This window comes from Corvus hawaiiensis, chromosome 12 (assembly GCF_020740725.1).
Source record: "Corvus hawaiiensis isolate bCorHaw1 chromosome 12, bCorHaw1.pri.cur, whole genome shotgun sequence".
In the NCBI taxonomy this organism is placed as follows: domain Eukaryota; kingdom Metazoa; phylum Chordata; class Aves; order Passeriformes; family Corvidae; genus Corvus; species Corvus hawaiiensis.
Window position 1 is genome coordinate 7976203 of NC_063224.1, and position 18042 is coordinate 7994244.

Sequence of the window (18042 nt, forward strand, 5' to 3'; positions counted from 1 at the left end):
TCTTCCAGGCCACAGTCACGAAACCGCAGCACAGTGACAGGCATTTTCCTGGCCCTGAGCAGCCCCTGGTGCTGCCTTCATCCCGTCCTGTAGCACGGAGGGACCCCAACACGTGCCAGGCTGCTGTGGTTTGGGGGAACATCAGTGCATCCCCTGCATGTTTCAGGCCCTCACTTGATCCCAGGAAAAGGGGGATTGGAGGAATTCGTGGAGTTTTTATGGCTTCTGGCCTGTTTACAACAAAGACTGTCTCTGGCAGTGGGTTCCCCAAACAGCCCCATACCGGCGCTGCTTTGGCCAGGATAAAGACATTCCTGTCATTCCCGGGAACGGGCTTTCCAGACCCAGTCACGGCGGGTTAATTTTAACAGCCAGCCCTCCAGGATAGGCGAGCAGTGGCTTCTCAAGCCCGCCAGTTTCTCAGAGTGCTGGGGGGTACCTGTTGCTGGACCCCCGGGTCATTGCCAGTGTGGGCTAGGGCAGGCTCTGCCTCACTCCTGCTGAGCTCGTTGCTGCTGAGCAGCCTGTTTCCACACTGAGGGACTGAGTTTATGGAGAGAAATTCCAGCCGGCTGCCGGAGTGCTGAGCCATAATTGTTTCCTTATGGGTGGCTCTTGACCAACGCCGTCCAGAGCAGTGTGGGCATCATCAGCATGGGATCAGGACTACTTTTCTGGCAGGAGGGGGAATAGGTGGCTCGCACTGAAACCCTTGCCCCAACTGAGTGTCATTGCTCTGCGAGGGGTAGGGAGGTCTGTTGGGGCTCAGCCTGGCACCCCCAGATCCCGGGAGGCTGGGGATGGGGCCTCGGGATGGCTGTGGGAAGGGTTTGTCTGCTGGCCGGCCATGCCTTTCCCATGGCTGCGTGATAATCGAGTGCACTGAGACATTTCAGAGCTGTCGTGTAAGTACTGCGGAGGGACTTCAGCCTCCAGCACATCTTGGAGGGTCAGGAAGGCAGTGGGGGTCAAACACCCTTTGGGGAGACGCAGCATCCACCCCCGGCACCTCCAGAGCTCTGGGACTGCCCTCGGCCATCCCATGGCATCTCCAAGTGCAGTGTCCTCACATACTCCCTGGGGCTCTCCTGCTCCTCACCCAGCACCCCGAGATAATCCCTGGGGGTTTCTCCGCCGCCTCCGGAGCAAATCCCTGTGCTGGCCCCACCAGTCCCACATTTCCAGGCACCCCTCGTGTCTCCCTCCGCTGTAGTCCTGGGACAGCCGGCGCTGCTCCCCGACCCCCCCCCCAGGAGCATCCCCGAGAACCACCGGGGCTGCCCCCCGCTCCGTCATCCCTGCGCGTCCTCCGGGTTACCCGCAGCCGCTCCCGAAGCATCCCTGGGGCTGACACCGAGCATCCCCCCCGCCGCCCGCAGCCCCCGGCCCCGCGGCGGGCGGCGCATGTGCCGCGCAGCGCCCGCCCCGCCCCGCCCCCGCCGCCGCCCCGGGCCGGAGCTCCCCGCGCCCCGCTCCGCTCCGCGCCCCGCTCCGCGCCGCTGCCAGGGGGCGGCGGGTCCGCGCAGCACCCGCGGAGGGCGAGAGAGAGGGAGGGAAGGAGGCAGGGGGGCGATGCCCCGCCCGGCTCCGCCGCCGCTCCGCCGCTGTGCCCCCCCCGCCGCCGCCGCCGCCGCCCGGGCGCCGCCCGCCCCCCGCCGCCGCTGAGCCTGGCCCGCCGCCGCGGCCTCCCCCGGCGGCGCCGCCCGCCCCGGGCTGCCGCAGCGCCGCGATGGAGACGGCGGAGAAGGAGTGCGGAGCCCTCGGCGGCCTCTTCCAAGCCATCATCAACGACATGAAGGTAGGGGACGTCCCCCCACCCCCCGCACCCCGGTTTTGCTGTCGTGACAGCGCTCCCCCCGCACCACCGCCCCATCACCCGGCTTCCCCACGCAGCCCCCGCGCCGCCGGTGCCGGTCCCGCGGTGGGTACCGGGGCTTCTGCTGCCCGGCCTCGAGATGAGGCTTGGAACCCCGCATCGGGTATCGGAGCCCGAACACCAGCCCCGCAGCGAGTGTGGGGGTCTCACATCGGCTGTCGGAGCCCGGCACGGCGTGCCAGAACCCCACATCAGCCCCTTACTGGGCATCGGAGCTCTGTGTTGGGCATCAGAGCCCTGGAGATCGCAGCCCCCCATCAGCTCTATATCCACTGTTGGATACTGGAGCTCCATCCTGGGGATTGCAGCCCCGCATCATCCCCAGATCCGTCAGTGGCTGTCGGAGCCGTTCTGGGTGTTGCAGCCCTATATCTGCCCTGTTATCCTTCACTGGGTATCAGAGCTCCATGTCGGGCATCGAGGTCTCACACTGGGTGTCAGAGCATGGCACTGGGTGCCAGAGCCCCACATCCATCCCATAATGGGCATCAGGGCCCTGTGCTGGGCATTGGAGCCCATACTGGGGATCCTGGCTCTGTATCAGCCCTGTATCCATCCCAAGGTGCCGGAGCCTCTTGTTGGGTGACACTGACCAGGCATCACTGCCCCTTGCCAGGTACCACTGGCGCCACACCGGGCATTGCCACCCATTTCAGGCATCGCCTTGTCCCTGCCCCCCCCCCCATGCCCAGGGTGGATTTCTGCTGGACCCAGTGGGGTTGGCACCAATGGAACAAAAAGGTCTCCCAGCTCCTTGATCCCATTTCCTAACCCGGGGAGAGGATATTGCCTCCACCCTCTCTGAGAGCAGGATGGGGCCATGTTTAAAAAAAACCTTTTTTTTTGTTTGTTTTCATTTCAAAAAAATAAATTAAAAATGCTGGGAGGTATTTCTGAGTAGGGGCTGAGTGGGGAGGGGGGACCAGCCATGTTTCTTCATCTCGGGGGGCCGAAATTCCCACAGCCAGCTCCAGCGGTGGGGTTTAGCCCTCGTCATTTTTGGGAGGCAAAAGCTCTCTTCCTCCTCCACCTCCTCCTCTTCCTCTCTTCATGCTGCAGACCCGTCCAGACAATGCTGTCATTGCCAAAGCAGGGGAGGGGGGATAAAAAAAAAAAATAAAAGCCTTGCTGAGAAGGAGATTAACCCCTTCGAGGGACAGTGGTGGCTCTGCAGCCGGACTCTGGCTCAGGGCCGGGAGAAAAGCTCCAGGGAGAAAATCCCAGCTCTCCCCAGGGCAGTGGGATCCAGGGCTGATGGGAAACGGGTGCTGGGGTGATCAGCTCCCTCCCCCAAATGCCTTCACCCCAGCCACCCTCTCCAGGCAGCCTCCTGGAGTCTACAGGAGTCAGGCTGAGTCCTATACTCCCAGGGGGGAGGTGGGGGCAGCCCCTGCCTCAGTTTCCCCATTCCCCTGCTGAGACTTCAGAAGGGATAAGCCAGCCCAGAGCTGTCACCTCCCAGTGACATGCCCAGCACCATCCGGATGCGGTGGGACTGGGAACTCCTCACCCGAGGAGACCAGCCTGGAATCAGTTTCACGCCATTTGAAGGTGGGAAAGATGAAAGAAAAATGGTGAAAAAGAAGGAAAACCCTACCACACTACAGCTGGGGCTCAGCTCGTGCCCTGCACCGCCCCGGCCAAGTTGAGGGTGCACTGTCCCCATCGCCCAGCCACGTGGGTGTCCTGGCACGGGCACTGGGGAACAAGTAACTCTCTGCTTGAGAAACTGCCAGCATTGAAGGGCAGTGATGTGCATATGGTCCTATGGCTGGGACCCCTGTGCTGGTCAGAGGGCAAAGGGACCTTATTTTGGTGGCGGGTGGCTTTTTCAGCACCCCTTGGCCTGTGGTGGGGAGGATTTGTTTGTTGGTGACAGTCCCCAAGCTGGCTTCATTCCTGTTGCCTCTCCTCGCGTGCTCGGCGTCCCTGAGTGACCTTGGCATGTCCTTGTCCCCGTTGTCCTCTTCCCCATCCTCCTCATGCCTGGCATCACAGGGGGTTTGGGCCATCACAACCCACTCCCTTCTACAGGGGAGCCTCACTTGCCCTGCCCAGGGTGGCCAAGGAAGGTGGCCTGGGGACAGTAGCCCAGGAATGGTGGCCCAGCCTTCTGGCAATGATAGTCCCTGGGGACCCACAACCAGCGGGGCACTGCCACAAGTGGTGTGTGAAGTGGCACCCTCAAACTCTTTCTTTGCTGACTCATGAAGAAATAGTGGCTTTCATGGTCCCCAAAAACAATGCTAGGCTGGTCCCATGCCCCTCAGTGCAAACCTCATCCCCAGGGCTGCCACCAAGCCATAGTGCCCATGGAGATGTGTGGTGATGTACATGTCCCCTGGTGGCTGTCCTAGGGGAGTTTAAAGATGCCTATCACTGCCATTGGATGGCAATACCAGGATGGCACCAGGATTTTGTTATTGGGACAACAGCACCAGGATTGACCTTGCTAGGATGGCAGCACTGGCATGGCTTCACCAGGATGGTGACACCAGGACTGGCCCCACTGGGATGGCTTTGCTGGGACAGTAGCACTGGGATCAGCTTCACTGGAATAGCATTGGAATCACCTTGCCAGGGTGGTGGCACCTGCATAGCTTCACTGGAATGATGGCACCAGTACTGGGCACACAAGGCTGACACTGGGATGGCCTTGTCAGGACAGCACCAGGATTAACCTCACCAGGACAACATGGACCGACCTTGCTGGGATGGTGACACTGGGATAGCCTCGCTGTCTGGTGGATCAGAATCAGCCTTGTTGTGATGGCACCAGGATGGCCTTGCTGGGATGGCGCTGCAGCTGGCATTACTGGGAGAGGCCTCACTGGAATGGCACCAGCATGGTCTACTGGGACTGGCATCTCTGAAGCATCACTGGGACTGGCTTCACTGGGACAGTGCTGAGATGACCTTGTTGAAACGGTGGCATTGGGATGGCCTCGCTGAGATGGTGGCACCAGCACAGCCCTGGGATGGCCTCGCTGGGATGGTGGCACTGGGACTGCCGTGGGATGACTTCACTGGAATGGTGGCAGTGGGAATGCCCTGGGATGACTTCACTGGAATGGTGGCACCAGGACAGCCCTGGAATAGCCTCACCACAAGGGCAGTGGGACTGGTCTTGCATGGATGGCCTTGCTGGGATGGCACTGGAGTGGCCTCATTGAGACAGCACTGGGGTGGCCTCCCAAGCACCTGTGCCCTGTCCCTGTCCCCACAAAACTTCCCCCGACCTCCCTTTCTGCCCTGTCAGTCCTTGGGCTCAGGGGAGGTGAGGACTGGGGCTCCTGGCTGTGGGGCTAGAGCTCTCCATGATGGCGGGTTTGGCCATCAGTGCTTTGTGGGGAAGCTGGGGTGTCTCCTCTACTGCTAGCCAGGGTCTTAAATGTTTTCCATTTCATCCCTTCAAATTTCCAAACCCATAATAACCTACCTTGACCCCTGTGAGGAGGAGATCACTCATAATCCTGAGGTCTCCATAGTCTATAAGTTTGGGTGGCCAGACTGGAAAGGGAAAAAAACAGGAGGGAAAAGGGTTGTGGCCTTTATTAGCCATCAGAGAAGCTGTTGAGCTGCTCTGTCTCTGCACCAGTGAAGGGGGGGCCTTCCCTGTCTGGGGAAGTGGTGTAGGGGGCGAGGGGCTCTGTCTCTCACCATCACCCTTCCTCCTTGCAGAGCTCCTACCCCATATGGGAGGATTTCAACTCGAAGGCCACCAAGTTGCACTCCCAGCTCAGGTGAGTGGCCAAGGCAGGGTGGTACATGGGCCACCCCCCTCCTCGTTGGCACATCCCAGTGTGTCCCGCACCCACTGAGCTCCCCCCTCGCTCTCTCCTCCCCAGGACCACGGTGCTGGCCGCAGTTGCCTTCCTGGATGCCTTCCAGAAAGTGGCCGACATGGCCACCAACACCCGAGGTAGGGTCCTCTCTCCTAGGGGTGGGTGCCCCCAGGCTTGTCTGGGTAGGGGGACAGGTGGTGAGTGTCCCCTGTGGGGTGTCCCCTGCCCACGTTGTTGGGGTGGACTTCAAGCAGCAGCTTCACCATCCACAGAGAGATGCCCAACCTGTTCCCGCACCAAGGTGGAGCATGCCCTGGGAAGCAGCATTGGAAAGGCAGAGTGGGGAGAGGGAAGGAGGTGGGCACCCACGTGGGTGCTGCTCCTCACCACCCATGGGTGCTTAGCCATATTTTCTGGTGGGGCTGAGACATTCAGGGTGGCTCAGCCCCACGCCGTGGTCCCCTGCACCCATCTCTGCTCCCCAGGATGCACAATCCACCCTCCTTGTCCCTGGCACCCACCTGGGAAGTTCCATGGGGGGGTCCCGGCTGGTCTGGGGGTCTCCAGGGAAGGGGAATTAACTGGAGGGAAATTCAGGAGTCCAAGCGCGACTGTTTTGGGGACAAACCACAACTCACCAGGGAGGTGACTGAAGAGCCAAGGCTGCATGCGGGGTCCCCCATACTGTTGGGGGGTGAGGGGGAAGGATCCCCGGACCCTCTCCGGGTGCCCGCTGGCAACGAGGAGCCACTTCCCACCGCTTGGCTTCTGCCAAGCAGATGGTCCTGGGCTGGTTTGCAGACTGGCGGCATCCAGGCCATCTGGAGCCATGCAAGGAGGAGGAGGAGGTGGAGGAGGAGGTGGAGGCAGCAGCTTGAGCCAGGATCAGCTTTGCCTCCAAACCCACTAGCCCACTGCACCAGGGGGATTAGGGCTCCCCCAGCTCCCTGCCAGCCCAGGCATCCAAAGCAAGGGGGAGGCACAGGGGCGATGCTGGGGACAGCTGGGGACCAGCACAACAGGAGTCAGCGTCACCTTGTAGTGCTGCTATACCTGCAGAGCTTTTTGAGGGGGGTGGGAGGCAGAGCAGCAGCATGGGGAAACTGAGGCACTGGGTGGGGGCTGGCTGCTGCCCTTGCACACAGTGCATGAGAATCGGATTAGGAGCAGCAGGAGCTGGATAAGAGCATTAGGAGCTGGATTAGGAGACAACCCCAGTGCAGGAGAAGGCTCTGGCCCATGGGTTTCCCTATTTCCGTAGCACTGGGGGACTGAGGGCCGTCCAACACTCCTGCAAAAGGGTGAGAGGTGTCTTTGGAGGCTTTTTTAGGGGAGAGAAAGGCTGAATGTCGCCTTAGTTTGCACCCAAGGATTTTTGATTGCTGGTTTTCCTGGGATTTGCCAGCAGCACTGCCACCATGTGGCCATCCTTAGGCTTCAGAGTTAACAGCGGTTTCGCCTAAAAAGGATGCTCCTGCTTTCTGCTGCTGGCAAATATCCCCCCCGAGGAATTTGGACTCCCTTTTTATTCTCTCGGGATTGTGCCTGGAGGTGTGGGACAGAGCTGATTGCCTGGAACTAAGCCAGGGTACCTCATCCCTTCCCTTCCTTGATCCCCCAGTGCCAAATTAAAGACGATCCAGGAAAAAATAGGAGTGGGTTCAAAACCTCCAGAACAGATATTTAGTGTTTCATGTATTATTGATCATTTATTTATTTTGTGCATTTGTCGTGGGAAAAAACAAGCCACCCCCCTACCCAAAGTGTCCCAATGCCCAGTGCATCCCAGCACTGATCATCCCTGTCATGAGCCACCCTGCTCCCACTGTACAAACTGGGCTGGGACTGGTGTGGGGGCATCCCTGCCCCTTGCCAGCGGCACTTTGCTCCCCACCAGGTGCCACGAGGGACATTGGCTCGGCGCTGACCCGGATGTGCATGCGGCACCGCAGCATCGAGGCCAAGCTCCGGCAGTTCACCAAGTAAGTGGGACCAGGATCAGCTTTGCCTCCAAACCCACAGGTGTTGGTGACACAGCCTGGCCGGGCTCATCCCTCACTGAAGAAGGAGATTCTGGGTGTGGGCTGGGCCTGGGATGGGGAATGGCTCCCCACTGGCTCCGGCGCTCTCCACACTCTCTGCTTCTCTCTCCCTGCTCCAGCGCCCTCATGGAGAGCCTGATAAACCCTTTGCAGGACAGGATTGAGGACTGGAAGAAAACTGCCAACCAGCTGGACAAGGACCATGCAAAAGGTATGAGGGGGACAGGATGGATCCGTGCAGGGTGGCTGCACTGCTGGGCAGGGGTCCCCTCTGACAGCACTTCTGTGCCCCCAGAGTACAAGCGAGCACGCCATGAGATCAAGAAAAAGTCCTCTGACACCCTCAAGCTCCAGAAAAAGGCTCGCAAAGGTGAGGGGGGGGTCTCCTGGGGGGTGCCCCCACCAGCCCCTCCGCAGCACCCCCAGCCAGGGCAGGTATCCCGGCTGTGGCACTGCCAACCGGGGGTGGGCACTAGGGGGGTCCTGCTGCCCCCCTGCAGAAAGGGAGGTGCCAGCATGGCCCTGGGGGTGGCGGGGAGGCGGGGCATGCGCCCCAGCCTTCGGCCTCTTTTCACACGTTTTCTCTGTCTCCTTCTCTCTTCCCTCCCTTCCACATCCTTCCTGTAGAGCTACTTGGTAAGTGAACCGCTGCCCCCCACCACCGGCCCCCTCTCTGCTTCCTCATCTACTCCCCCCAGTCTCCCCAGCCTCTGTCTGTCCGTCCATCCATCCGCTCCCTGTTCCCACCCTCACCTTGCTTTTAGCTTAGCTTAGCCTGCACCCCACATCCTGAGGCGATGCCAGCCCCACCGTGTGACAGCCCAAGGGGTCCTCTGGTCCCAAGTGCCAGGGATGGGGATGGCATGGCAGAGGAGACCCCTGCCCAGGGCTGCTGTGGGGTGAGGGTGCTCCTCGACCTTCCAGGGATATGGGCACAGTGGGAGACTTGTGGTATCTGCTGGAGTGTGAGGATGGGGTGATGTCCCCAAGCTGGGGGAATGGCCTCAGCTTGGCAGTGGGACCACCAGCAGACTGGGGAGGGTGGCAGGGAAGCCCAGTGCTGACAGTGCCCCATCTCTCAGGGAAGGGGGACCTGCAGCCCCAGCTGGACAATGCACTGCAGGACGTCAATGACATGTACCTGCTGCTGGAGGAGACAGAGAAGCAGGCGGTCCGCAAAGCCCTCATCGAGGAGCGGGGCCGCTTCTGCACCTTCATCACCTTCCTGCAGCCCGTGGTGGTGAGTGCTGGGGACCGAGAGGGTCGGGGGTTGTTCCTGCTGCCCAGTGGGTGCTGATGCTCCCTCTTGTCTGTCCCCAGAATGGGGAGCTCACCATGCTGGGAGAGATCACCCACCTGCAGGGCATCATCGAGGACCTGGTGGTGCTCACTGCTGAGCCCCACAAGCTGCCACCCGCCAGTGAGCAGGTCAGCAGGGCTGAGCCAGGGGTCAGGGGAGCGGGGGAGCATCTTTGTGGGGACTTAGACCCCATCTTTCCTACAGGTGATCAAGGACCTGAAGGGCTCTGACTACAGCTGGTCCTACCAGACACCCCCGTCCTCACCCAGCAGCTCCAGCTCCCGCAAGTCCAGCATGTGCAGGTATGGTGGGGTGGGCTCCACACCCAACCACAGCCAGGAAATCCAGCCCTCTTCGTTAACCCCAGTGGGCTGATGATGCTTACGGCCTTTGGGGATGCTCACAAGGTGCATGTCCACCTTCTCATGTCCATATGGGCAGGTGGCTCCCATTAATATGGAGGAACTGGTCTTGGTGCACTGGGCAGGGCTGGCAGATCTATGGGGCAGGATGGGGGCCTGACACATGCCCTGTCCTTTGGGGTTTGGGGACGATGTGAGCTGTGCATGAGGGTCTGAGGGCAAGCATAGCACCTCTGTCATGTCCCCCAGCCTGTTCCCTGCCACAGGGCCACCCCAGGAGGAGAAGGGACACCCCAGGAGGACCATACATGCCTCAGTTTCCCCAGGTTGTGGTGTGTGGCAGGGCACTGTCCATCCTGCCACCTCCAAACCTCTGTCTTAAATTCTCTTTTCCTTCCTTTGTCCTCCCCACCGGCGTGTCCCCGTCCCCCCGGCGCCCCCCCAGCAGCGTTAGCAGTGCCAAGGGTGGCATGGCGTGGCCCGGCGGGGCTCAGACCTGCTCACCCAGTTCCACCTATCGCTACCGCAGCCTGGCGCAGCCCCCCGCCGCCGCCACCCGCCTCTCCAGCGTCTCCTCCCACGACTCCGGCTTCATCTCCCAGGACGCCGCTTATTCCAAACCACCTTCCCCCATGCCCTCGGACATCACCAGCCAGGTACGGGGAGGGTGGTCAGTGCTGCCCACCTCTGTGCCTCAGTTTCCCCTATCATAGAATGGGTGGGTGGTGCTGGGTGGGACACAAGGGTCCAGTGCAGAGGTGATGAGACCCACCCTCAGGAGTATTTCCAGCTGTGTTGACATCATGGGAAATAAATATTGGGAATATTGAGAGTGCCTGCCATACTTGGGGGTATCATGGGCCACACAGCAGAGAAACCCCATCCACGAATTCCCCCAGGGATGGGGTACAGGTATCCCCTTCCCCATGCCAGGAGAACAGGGTGTTTCCCAATCACTGCAGCCCCATAATACCCAGTTTGTGCCAGTCACCCACCAGGCAGCATGGAACAAAGCTTCCCCTTCATGCTGCACCATCCCCAGTGCCAAGGATGTCCAGGATCCCCAGGGAGCTGCCATTCCCACCTGTCCATGCTAACCTGACATCACCAACCCAGCAAGGTCCCCATTCCCCAAAATACCTGTTGGCTCCGCATGGCTTGGGGTGAGAAGGGGGAAGGGTTGGGGCAGTGCATCATCCCAGTTCTTGACCCTGCTGCCAAGGTTGCATCCTGCTCGCCATCCTGCATCCGCTGCCAGAGGGGAGGAGGGCTGTGGGCCTCGCTTAGCCAGGGGAGCTGTGGGTTCAGCTCTAACCAGGGTGATGGCTCTGGCTTTGCTTGCTAACTGCCTCTTCTCTTCCCCTCCGGCTCTCGGCTCGGCACGGCACAGCAGAAGTCCTCCAGCTCGGCGTCCTCAGAGGCCTCCGAAACCTGCCAGTCAGTTAGCGAGTGCAGCTCCCCCACCTCGGTTAGTCCTTGCCATCCCACCAGGGTTGTATTTCACACGTGGTTCCCCCCTCCCTTCATGGGGTTCAGCCCTCAGACCCTCCTTTCCCTTCCTGCATGGGGCAGAGCATCCTGAGCAGCACCCGTGGCTTGACATGGGGTGGTGCCTTTTCCTGGTCTTAAAATCAAGAGTCAAACAGGGTTAGAAGGGGAAAAGGGTTTTACCTTGGTATTTGTTTTAAGGATCCTTAGGTTCACACGTCCAGGTCAAATGCACCGAAATGCACACTGCAATGCACACCCCAAAATGTCTGGTATAACATTATAGGTGTTACTAATTAGCATATCTATCAAAGATTCCCCAATGGGAGGCTTGAATGAGCCCCCCTCCCCAAGGAACCTTCCCCTGGATGGTTCTATCTTAGTTTACAGAATGTGTTCTGGAGAGGACCTTGGGGTCTGGGGCACACTATCCTCTACCTACGAAGCTTCTAAAATGTTTAGCCTCTCAGCTTGACAAACAAATCCAAGAATGTAGGCAGAAAGCACTAAAAATACAGAAGTTGTAAAAAAGGTGTAACAGGGGTATAAAAGAAAAGGCAAAAAATCTTCATGGCATCAGGGGGACATCAGCTTGAGACCCCTCCTGTCCCACTCCTGGTCCCGGTGTCACCAGCATGAACCGCATGCCTTGCCCATTGCAGGACTGGTCCAAGGCCAGCCCCTATGACCAGCCGGTGGTCCCTACCCTGCAGCGGCGCAAGGACCGCGTGGAGCACCTGCGGGAAGCCGAGATGGGCTCTCCTGCTGGTGGGTACCCAGCCATCAGCAGCGAGGATGCTCCCAGGCCCCGGATGTCACCAGCTACAATTGCTGCCAAGGTACTGGCTGCGGCAGGGAGGGCACAGAGGTGGGGGGCTCCTGGGGGCTCCCAAGAGAGGAACCAGGGTGCTGACAGTGCCCCTTGCCCCCACAGCATGGGGAGGAGGTGTCCCCTGCCGCCAGCGACCTGGCCATGGTCTTGACCCGTGGGCTGAGCTTGGAGCACCAGAAGAGCAGCCGGGACTCGCTGCAGTACTCCAGTGGCTACAGCACGCAGACCACCACCCCCTCCTGCTCCGAGGACACCATCCCTTCTCAAGGTACCCGCACTGGGGGTACCTAGAACCACCTGAAATTGCACTTAGAGTGGGGAAGGGGACAGCAGAGGCTTTGGTGGTCCTGGGGCACATCTGTGTGTGCTCTGGGTGTTGTAGCATCAGCCTGTAGTCATACTGTGTAGGGGCCAGTGGGGTGCCACAAATAACCACAGCTTTTCCTGGTTATTTGGGTGTTAGCTGGGGCTCAGTGGGTACAGTTGTGCCAGGAAGTGCCATAACAGGTGATGGTTTGTGGTGATGTGTCTGTGCACAGAGGCTGAGTACAGGTGGAGGTGGTGGCAGATGGTAGGTGATAGCAACAGAGTTGGTAGCTGGAGATCAAATAACCACATTTGTCATCGTTGGCATGATGATGGCTGAGCCAGTTATGAGCACATTGTGATGGCAGTGGAAATTGGCTGTGATCATGTTGTGATGGCTCTGGCTGTGGTGGTTGCAATGGTGACAGCTGGGCTTGGTTGTGATTTCAGTGTGATGGTTGGGGTGATTGTGGTTGCCTTCCGATGGTGATGTTTGGGTTTGACGCTGAGCATGTTGTGCCAGCAATGACTGGGACAGTAGTGGTTGTGTCACGATCATGGCAGTTGAATTTGGTTGTTGTTGAGCTGTGATGGAGGTGGCTGGGGCTGGCTTTGATGGCATGGTTGGGCTTGGCAACCCACTGCCCCCCCAGCCACATTGATGGTGCTGCTCCCTCCCCAGGCTCCGACTACGACTGCTACTCGGTGAACGGTGACGTGGAGTGTGACCCCCAGAGTGACTTCGACAAGTCCTCCACCATCCCGCGCAACAGCAACATCGCCCAGAACTACCGGCGGATGATCCAGACCAAGCGTCCTGCCTCGACCGCCGGGCTGCCTACCGGCACCAACCTGCCAGCCGGCACCACCCCAGGAGTGGCCACCATCCGCCGCACACCCTCCACCAAGCCCTCGGTCCGCCGTACGCTCTCCAATGCTGGCCCCATCCCCATCCGACCCCCCATTGTCCCCGTGAAGACCCCCACAGTGCCCGACTCCCCTGGCTATGCCGGCCCTACACGGGTGGGCAGTGAAGAGTGCGTCTTCTACGCTGATGACGCCTCTCCGAACCCCCTGGATTTTGCCAAAGCTTCGCCCAAGCGGCTGAGCCTTCCCAATACTGCCTGGGGTGGCGGTGCCATGGAAATCTCTGTCTACCCCGGGACCGGCCAGCACCTCTCCACTGAGGAAGAGGAGGACCAACAGTTGGCTGCCAACCGGCATAGTTTGGTGGAGAAGATCGGGGAGCTGGTGGCCGGTGCCCACGCCCTGGGGGAAGGCCAGTTCCCCTTCCCCACCGCCCTCGTGGGGTCCGGCCCCAGCGAGGAGACCCCCGCGCCGCCCCCCGCGGCCTCCATGGACCCCCCGGCCGAAGACATGCTGGTGGCCATCCGGCGTGGGGTGCGCCTGCGCAGGACCGTCACCAATGACAGGTCGGCCCCGCGGATATCGTGATGACGCCCCGGCCAGCAGGGACGTGCCCGCCACGGCCGATGGATCAGGGGCAACCGCTGCGCCTCCCCGGGAACCCCCACCCGCCGGCACCCGCTGCCCCATCCCTCCCCGGTGCCCCCTGCTTCCTGCCCTTCTGCCTCCTCCTGCCCTGCCCTCTCCCTACATCCCTTCTTCACATGCTCTCTCTTTGGCCCTCTTTCTCCTCTTTTTCTCCTTTTCTCCTCTTCTTTTGCCTGTTTTATTTTTTCTGCTTTTTTCTTTTGATTTTTTTCTTTTGTTCTTCTATGTAGCTTTTCCTTCTCTTTTTCTTATTTTCTTCAGTTTCCCATTTTTCTTCTTTTCCTCTTCTTTTCCTCTTCTTTTCCTCTTCTTTTCCTCTTTTTCTTTTCCTTTCTTTTTAACTCTTTTTCACCTCCCTTCTATTTTCCTCTTTTTCTCCTTTCCTTTTTTTCACCTCTTTCCCTTTGTTTCTCTTCTCCTTTTCCCCTCTTGCTTTCCCTTTCCTCTCTGTTTTCTTTCCCCCGGACGCAGGTGGGTGGCCCCAGCCACAGCAGGAGAGGACGGTGCCAGCAGGGCCGTGGCAGGAGCCACGGAGCACCAGGAGCACCAGGAGTGGGGGGCCCTGGCCCCATTCCCCCCAGCTGCCTGGTTGGGGCCAACACAGCTCAGCCTCATTTCAGGGGGCAGAAGCAATGGGCTGGGGGTGCCGGGGGGGAAGAAGAATTGGGGGATGGGGGGGCAGGCAGGGCAGGGGGGTAGAGGCACTGCAGTCCCCTCTGTCTTGAGGGGACACCAGGGTGCAGGGACTGAGGATGCTGAACCTCCTCTTTGCCCCCCCCCTCACAAGGATCACTGGGAACCCCTCCAAACCACTCAGCACTCACAGGCCAAGTGCAGGGTCCTCTCGGAGGTGGGTCCAGGCACAGGAGGTTTGACTCAGACCCCCAGGCAAAGCAGCTGATTTCTGCCGGCAGCTGGAGGAAAGCACAACCCCCCGGCCCCCGCTGTACATACCCCCCGCCCCCCCGCTGTCTGTCGCATCGCAGCCCCCTCAGCCCTCCCCGTTAGGAATAACAATTTAGTTCTCCCCCTTTCCCCTTCTCCTGCCCAGAACCGCTGATGCCAAGTGACAAATGTTTGGGTTTGAGGGAGGGGGTGGGGGTCTCTTATTTTGTACAGAAAACAAAAATTCCTTGGAAAAGAAAAAAAACTGACCTGTCTTTCGACTGAAGTAACTTTTCTGGTGCTGTTGTTAACTTGGTCCTTATTCTTTTCTCTTTTTTTAATTTATTTTCCCTCCTCGTGTTCCCGCCTCTGCCGCCGCTTCCCCTCTCCCTGTTCCTCTGCCAAGTTTCTTTCTCTTTCTTTCATTCCCTCTTTACTTTTTTTTTTTTTTTCTGGTGGTAATTCCCCTCTTTCCCCCCTCCCCCGTTTTCCATAGTCACTGCTACAAGTAACGAATGCACTGTGAAGATTCCAGTATTAATAAAGGTTGTACTGTAATTAATAGCCTTGCCTGCGCTCCTATGGATGTTCTGGTTCCCTGGGGTCACCCCGGTGATGGGGGACAGCTGGGAAGGTCCCATCACCCTTTTGGGATTCCCATAGCTGGAGGGGGATGGTAGTTTCGGGGTATGGAGGAGCGAGAAAACCCCATGGTCAAGGTGATGGGTGACCCTGGGATGCAGAAGAGCATCCTGCTGCCCCATCCCCTCCAGAAGAGGAGGTGCAGGCGGTGCCCCCCACCTCCACCCATCCCAGCAGCACCCACAGCGTTGCCACCTCCCAGATTATTGAGGCCGATTGCCAAACCTCACTGGGGCGGCACAACCGGCTGTGGAGAGCAGTGGGGATGGAGGGACTCCGTGTGAGCAGTGTCCTGCTGACCGGCTGCGATGGGGGGCTGGGCCTGGGGCTGCTGAAGGGGTTGCTGGAGCAGTCCAGCCCACCTCAGCACCTCTTCGCTGCTTGCCTGGACCCCCAGGGCAAGGTAGGGAGGGCACTGGCGTGGGGGGACAGGAGGGAGTCAGCTCTGGGATGGTGCCTGGGGCTGCCACCATCCCACCTAGAACTGGGAGGTTGAGTGCCAGCATCCTGCACAATGAATGGCACTGAAAAACGCATGCATATATATATATATGTATGTATGTATATATAACAAAAATACATAGATATGTATTAAATACTAAAAATAGCTATATATATATATTAAATGTGTATGTATTTAATTTTTTTTGCACCTCCTGGCGCAGGTATGTGCATGATGGGAAGTGCTGGGGGGGTTGCTGGCAGCCCCTGTGCCAGGGGCATTGCTGCTGGGAGCTTTCAGGCTGCTGTGCTCAGCCAGGTGCAGAGAAGCAGTGACTCACCCCAAATCGCTCCCACTGGATCTCGTTGTAACCTGTCGGCTGTGACATGAGGGGCCACCCTGTTCCCACCCCAGCACGGTGCAGGGTCCCCCCCAGGGAGCTTCCCCACATGACCCCCTCCCCCTGCTTTCTCCATACAGGCTGTCAATGAGATGGCTTTGGGCTTTCCCAACGTCGTGATCCTGCCTCTAGGTAAGTGCTGGGGCGGGAAGGGGATGAAGCTTCTCAGGATTTAATTGCGACCGTGGGTGGCTCCAGGAAATGCCACCAAGCAGGCGGATCCCTCAGTTTGGCTCAGCTCAACCAGGTCATGATGGGACCAGGAGGATGGTCAGTGGTTGGGAGTTGCCTCCTGCCATGACCTACAGCACCTTGTCAGGCTTGTGGCCACCAGCCTGTGCCCAAACCCTTCTGTCTCCTTGCAGATGTGACAGACCCCAACAGCATCAAGGCAGCAGTCAGGAAGGTGCGGGAGGAGGTGGGAAGTGCTGGCCTCAACCTCCTGATTAACAACACCAGCACCACGCGCCGCAGCACCTTGGCCACCGAGTCAGCGGAGAACATGAGCCTCGTCTACACCACCAACACCATCGGGCCCCTGCAGACAAGCCAGGTGAGGACACAGTCAGCCCCTGACCCAGACGCTGGGAATAGGGAAGAAGAGGGTGGTGATGCCTAAGATCCCATCCCCTGCAGGCCTTCCTGCCCCTGCTGAAGGAAGCGGCTGAGGCCCAAGGGCAGCATGAGATGAGCTGCAGCAGAGCTGCCATCATCAACATCTCCAGCATCCTGGGTTCCATCGAGGTTGCGGAGGCTTGGGAGGAGAGGCAGGACATCTGCTACCGCTGCAGCAAGGTACCACCAGCAGGAGGATGGGGAGGAATTTGGGGGCCACCTCCTGTGGGATTCCCCCCACCACTGGCCATGGCATTGCCAGATCGTGATGGTAAGGTGGGGAATTTGTCCTCCCAGGCTGCTCTGAACATGCTCACAAAGTGCCTGGCCCTGGAGTATGGGAGCAGAGGGATCCTCTGCGTGTCTGTGGACCCTGGACATGTGACACCTCCCTTGGAACAGGGGATGGTGAGTGATGGGAGGTGCATGGCATGCTAACTCAGCAAGGTCCCACGGGCATCCACTCCTGGGGGCATCATTTCCCAGGAGCATCCCTTCCCAAGGCCACCCCTTCCCATGAACATCCCTTCTCAGGATCATTCTTTCCCAAAGACACCCCTTCTCAGAAGCATCCCTTCCACAGACATTCCTTCCCGTGGACATCCCTTCCCTGGGCACCCACACCCGTGCAGTCCCTTGGTCCCACAGTGGCTGTGCCACCACAGCAAAGGGAGAATTCCAGGCTCTCCCCCAAAACCATCCAATTTCTTCCCTGTTTTTTATTTCCTTTCCCATCCTGGTCCTGTGTCAGCAGAGGGCACCCCGGTCCTGCACTCAGCTGTCCCTTACCCTGATCTGGCTGACAAAAGTGTCACTTTTTAAGGGGGAACAAAAAAATTAACCTCCGTCTTTACAGCACTCAAATGAAGGACAATCAATTTGTGCAAGGCCACATACCTTGGCTGCTAAAGCATCTTCAGCTGCTCCCAAACCAACCCAGCCAGAGCTGGCATTCCACCATACCATGGGTGGGATTGGGGGTGTTGGGATGAAGAATCTTGGCTCACTTTGTCCCTTGCCCTTGGGTGCGGCAGGGCCCGGTGACGGAGGAGGAGAGCGTGCGGGGCGTCCTGCAGCTGCTGGCCCAGCTCTCGGCCACCAGCAATGGCACCTTCTGGGACTGGAGAGGGCGGAGGCTGCCCTGGTGAGAGCAGCACCCGCCCACTGAGCTTAAATAACCAATTAAAGTGAATGAATTGCCATTTACAGGCTCACTCTGATTCGGAGAGGGAGGGTGTGGTGTGGGCAGGGGAATAGAAACAGAGACACATGGGTTGGGGGGTGAGAGTTGGGTTTGCTGCCCCCCCAGCCTGGGATGCTGAGTTGGTCCAGAGCAGTATAAGGAAGGATGCTCCAAGTGTGGTCCTGAATCCAAGGCATCCCCTGGGGCCAAGGGAGCCCCCTGGGCATCCTCACTCTAGGATCAGAAGCCATACTGCTTATGGGCACATCCCAAACAGTCCCCAAACTCAGCCCTTGTCCTGCTGAGCCTCCCCACCCCAAAAGCAGCTTGCCCTTCCATGCCCACCCCAAGGATGCTGCCAGGCTTTTT

At 59.2% G+C, this 18042-nt stretch overlaps 2 protein-coding genes across 10 annotated transcripts; both read left to right on the top strand.

Annotated features, from left to right (window-relative positions):
- The first annotated feature begins 1666 nt into the window (after positions 1–1666).
- Positions 1667–13633, top strand: MTSS2 (MTSS I-BAR domain containing 2). Of its 9 annotated transcripts, none has more exons than XM_048316577.1 (15): positions 1669–1798; positions 5558–5619; positions 5725–5798; positions 7559–7643; positions 7823–7914; positions 7999–8073; positions 8331–8339; positions 8786–8943; positions 9024–9131; positions 9208–9305; positions 9814–10021; positions 10759–10833; positions 11516–11692; positions 11788–11953; positions 12674–13629. In XM_048316577.1, the coding sequence occupies exons 1-15, from the start codon at positions 1730–1732 to the stop codon at positions 13444–13446; spliced, it is 2229 nt and encodes a 742-aa protein (XP_048172534.1). In that variant the 5' UTR covers positions 1669–1729; the 3' UTR covers positions 13447–13629. The 9 variants fall into 9 exon arrangements, with proteins under 9 accessions (XP_048172540.1, XP_048172537.1, XP_048172535.1 ...); XM_048316576.1 differs by having other exon boundaries at positions 9811–10021; positions 12674–13628; XM_048316582.1 differs by having other exon boundaries at positions 9895–10021; positions 12674–13628.
- A 258-nt stretch (positions 13634–13891) lies between these two features.
- On the top strand, positions 13892–17685 carry LOC125332046 (C-factor-like). The gene is made up of 6 exons (XM_048316585.1): positions 13892–15436; positions 15956–16007; positions 16241–16428; positions 16512–16670; positions 16788–16898; positions 17525–17685. Exons 1-6 carry the CDS (start codon positions 15299–15301, stop codon positions 17636–17638), a joined length of 762 nt encoding a protein of 253 aa, XP_048172542.1. The 5' UTR covers positions 13892–15298; the 3' UTR covers positions 17639–17685.
- The last annotated feature ends 357 nt before the right edge of the window (positions 17686–18042 follow it).

Excerpts from the sequence above, each read along its gene's own strand:
- MTSS2 (XM_048316576.1), top strand. The coding sequence starts at position 1,730 with ATGGAGACGGCGGAGAAGGAGTGCGGAGCCCTCGGCGGCCTCTTCCAA. Across the intron at positions 1,799-5,557 it reads CCATCATCAACGACATGAAG|AGCTCCTACCCCATATGGGA; the intron begins GTAGGGGACGTC and ends TCCTCCTTGCAG. Across the intron at positions 7,644-7,822 it reads AAGCTCCGGCAGTTCACCAA|CGCCCTCATGGAGAGCCTGA; the intron begins GTAAGTGGGACC and ends TCCCTGCTCCAG.
- LOC125332046 (XM_048316585.1), top strand. The coding sequence starts at position 15,299 with ATGGAGGGACTCCGTGTGAGCAGTGTCCTGCTGACCGGCTGCGATGGG. Across the intron at positions 15,437-15,955 it reads GCCTGGACCCCCAGGGCAAG|GCTGTCAATGAGATGGCTTT; the intron begins GTAGGGAGGGCA and ends TTCTCCATACAG. Across the intron at positions 16,429-16,511 it reads GGCCCCTGCAGACAAGCCAG|GCCTTCCTGCCCCTGCTGAA; the intron begins GTGAGGACACAG and ends CATCCCCTGCAG.